The 3,286-nt window shown below is 60.7% G+C and overlaps 1 protein-coding gene across 1 annotated transcript in view; it reads right to left on the bottom strand.

Annotated features, from left to right (window-relative positions):
* Positions 1–5: 5 nt before the first annotated feature.
* BRPF1 (bromodomain and PHD finger containing, 1) overlaps positions 6–3,286 on the bottom strand; it is a gene marked incomplete at its 3' end in the record, with an annotated part of 11,068 nt that continues 7,787 nt past the window's right edge. Inside the window, exons 6-12 of the mRNA XM_010185743.1 lie at positions 2,962–3,275; positions 1,942–2,256; positions 1,412–1,699; positions 1,155–1,302; positions 399–535; positions 197–315; positions 6–104 (exon numbers count right to left, since the gene is read on the bottom strand). Coding sequence (XP_010184045.1) covers positions 6–104; positions 197–315; positions 399–535; positions 1,155–1,302; positions 1,412–1,699; positions 1,942–2,256; positions 2,962–3,275 — 1,420 coding nt within the window. The remainder of the gene's footprint in view (positions 105–196; positions 316–398; positions 536–1,154; positions 1,303–1,411; positions 1,700–1,941; positions 2,257–2,961; positions 3,276–3,286) is intronic.

Raw genomic sequence — 3,286 nt, 5'->3', positions numbered from 1 at the left:
TCCTGAGTCATCTGCTCCCCCAGCTTCAGCACCTCCAGGGGGGGCACGGGGATGGGGACACCGTGGTGGAACATGCCTTCCCGCGGCATCTTGGGGTCGATGATCTGCCCAAAAAGCAGGGGAGGGCTGAGAGGGGAACGGGGACACCCAAGCGCTGCTGCACGGGAAGGGGGGGGATGTGGGTTTCGGTACTCACCAACGCCGGGTAGGAGGGGTACCCCCGGCACTTGGCCCACACCAGGTCCAGGGCGTCCAGGGAGGAATCCTCGTCCTCAGAGAGCCACCCCGCGCTGCGCCCCATGCCCTTGCGCACCACTGTGCCAGAGAAGAGGGGAGAGGGGCATCAGCTGTGTCCCCCCCCCGGGCGACAGCACGAGCCACGCAGCCGCAGTACTTACTGCCATGCCCCACACCTCGCCCCGTGCCCACGGAGTAGGACTCGTTCTCTGTCCCCGACGTGTCCTCACTGCTGTCCTCTGGGAAGTTCACGCGGGAGAAGGAGGGCTTCCCTCTGCCCTGCTTGGAGGGTGTGGTGCTGCGGAGAGAGGGAGTGGGGCTGTCAGCGGGAGCCACGTTAAGCTCCCAGAAACCACTTTCGAGAGGGCTCCTGGGCTCCAGCTGCTGGCCTCGGCACTGGGGAGCACTGGGAAGAGTGGTGCTGCTGCTGGGGCACGGGTCAGGACTCCCCTCCCAGTTTCACCTAGGAGGACACAAGCCTTATGAGGAGCGGCTGAGGGAACTGGGGTTGTTTAGACTGGAGAAGAGAAGGCTGAGGGGAGACCTCATCACCACCTACAACTGCCTCAAGGGAGCTTGTAGAGAGGTGGGTGCTGGGCTCTTCTCCCAGGGGATGGGGGATAGAACAAGGGGAAACGGCACCAAGCTGTGCCAAGGGAGGTTCAGGTTAGAGATAAGGAGGAAGTTCTTTCCTGAGAGGGTCGTCAGAAGCTGGCACAGGCTGCCCAGGGAGGTGGTGGAGTCACCATCCCTGGATGTGTTTAAAGAGCGGGTAGACGAGGTACTTAAGGATATGGTTTAGGGGGCAGACAGGAACGGTTGGACGTGATGATCTCAGAGGGCTTTTCCAACCGAGCGATTCTGTGATTCTGTGATTCTGTGACACAGAAGCTGTGCACTGATCCCAATCTGGGTACCTGGTGCGGTCCGAGGCGGCGCTGCTGCTGCTGCTGCTGCTGGACTCAGAGTCGGAGCTGCTGCGGGGCAGATTGCAGTCGTTGCGGTACACCAGGAAACTCTTCTTCACCGGCTGGTTCCCGCTGCTGAAACCGTTTGCTGGCAAGTCTGCGAAACACCCCCCCCAAAAAGAGAGTTACAACTGTGGGGGACCCCACTATGTGCTGCCAGCGGGGTCACCCCTGCCCGGCTGCAGGGAGGGAGCTGCAGCACCCACCCATAGGAGCATCCTCGTTGGATTTATCGCTGTCGCTGTCCGAGCTGGAGCTGGGGCGCGGGCTTCGCCCTCGCTTCCTCTGCCGCTGGGAGGACCCCATTATCGGGAGCTGGGGGGGGCCGATGGGGCTGTTCCCATGCCCAGGAGTGATCTGGCTGTCTCGATTCTTCGGGGGGCGTCCTGGGCGTTTTGGAGGACCTGCAGTTTTAGGGTTCTTCTTGGAGAAGAGCACTGAGGTCCTCCTGCCAACTTCGTGTGCTGGGGTGGAAGACGAATTGGGACCCAGACCTGGAAGAAGGAGGAGAAATGGGACCCCCCGCAAGACCCCACAGGGGATTGGGAGGTGAGGGACTGTCCCCGAGAGGCCCTGTTCCTAAGAAGGAGTGAATTGCAAGGTGTGTGTGGGGGGAGCTGCCCACAGAGCACCCCCTGCCTTGCAAGGTGCCTGGCAGGGTGGCCTCTCCCCACACCAGCCTGGCCAGAGGCTCCACTGCTTCTCAAAACCAGCAGCATTCTGGTGGGACCGGTACCTTTGCCCGTCTCCTGGCTGCTGCTCTCCTCTGCAGCGCTGTCCGTCTGCAGGTCCTTCTCGCAGGGGTTGTGCGACTGCAGGACGCCCCTGGCAGAGGAGCCGTGTCGCTCCAGCCCGTCGCGGCCCAGGTCCCGCGGGTGAGCGAGTTTCCGCCGTAGGACTGTGATCTCTTTCTTGATCATTTTGGCCCGGCGGGACCGTCCTATGCTCTGCTTGCCAGCATTGACCTCATCCAGCCGCTCCAGCAGGATCTTCAGCTGCTCCTCCAAGGGCAGGTGCTTCTGATTCTCTGAGAGCAGCAGCCGCACGTCTTCTGGGGGAACAAAGAGGAGCAGATGGATGAAAGAAATCGGCAACTCTCCAGAGCTCCTCTGTGTGAAGAGGCATGGGGCAAACCATGGGTTGTAACAGGAAAAGCAAAGAGTCAAAGGGATCCTGAAGCATCACAGAGCAGGGAAGTTTCCCTGACTGAGCCCATCCTGTGCTGGAGCACGGAGAGGGGGACCCTGAAAGGACCCTTCTCTGTTCCTGGTGGTGCTCCCAACTGCCCAGAGATGAGCAAAGTCACAACCACGGAGGCAAGAAGATCAGGTTGAGGGGTGTCAGGAGCTGTGTGGCAGCCAACAAAGCCCATGGCTGGGGAGAGAGGGGGCAGCACACAGCTCTGCCCAGGGGGGTCAGTCCTTCCAGCCAAGCAGCACAGCAGGAGCCTCAGCTGCTCATGGCCAGTGCTGGGGACGGGGCAAGTGACAGAACCCTACGGAGGTCACATCCAAGGCAGCCCCGTGGTCTGACCAAGAGGAGGACAAGGGACAGAGGGACTGGCAGGACACACAGACAAGCCACTGCCTGCAACCAACCCAACGGGGCCCAGAGGTCAGCAAAGCCCCCAGCTCTCCAGGCGTGTCACCGAGCCTCCCGTGGGAGGCAGCTCCAACAGACCCCCGGGTACCCCAATTCTGCCTGGGCTTTACCTCAGAGTAGCCCTCATACCCCAGGACAGGGAAACGGCACCCACCGTCCTCGATGTCTTGGACCTGAGCCTCTTCCACCGTCACACAGTGGGGGAAGTGCATGCCTGTCTCAAAGTCAATGCCCATCTTCTCCGCCTGCCGGCGAGCCTGCCGGAGAACAGCGCCTCCCTGCTCCCGCAGACGGATGGCTGCTCGGTAGAAGATTGTGTCTTTGGCATTGTATTTCAAACAGTTGTTGATAATCAGGTTGAAATCCTCCTCAAAGTCGTCGAAATTCAGGTAGCGATAGGCTTCCAGGTTTTGTTTCATTGTCTGAAAATCCATCGGCTTCTTGATGTGATCCAGGTAGTCTGGGACCCGCACAGGGCA

The sequence above is a fragment of the Mesitornis unicolor genome, unplaced genomic scaffold (genome assembly GCF_000695765.1).
Source record: "Mesitornis unicolor isolate BGI_N332 unplaced genomic scaffold, ASM69576v1 scaffold42825, whole genome shotgun sequence".
NCBI classification, from domain to species: Eukaryota; Metazoa; Chordata; class Aves; order Mesitornithiformes; family Mesitornithidae; genus Mesitornis; species Mesitornis unicolor.
This window is presented reverse-complemented; position numbering and strand designations above follow the sequence as displayed.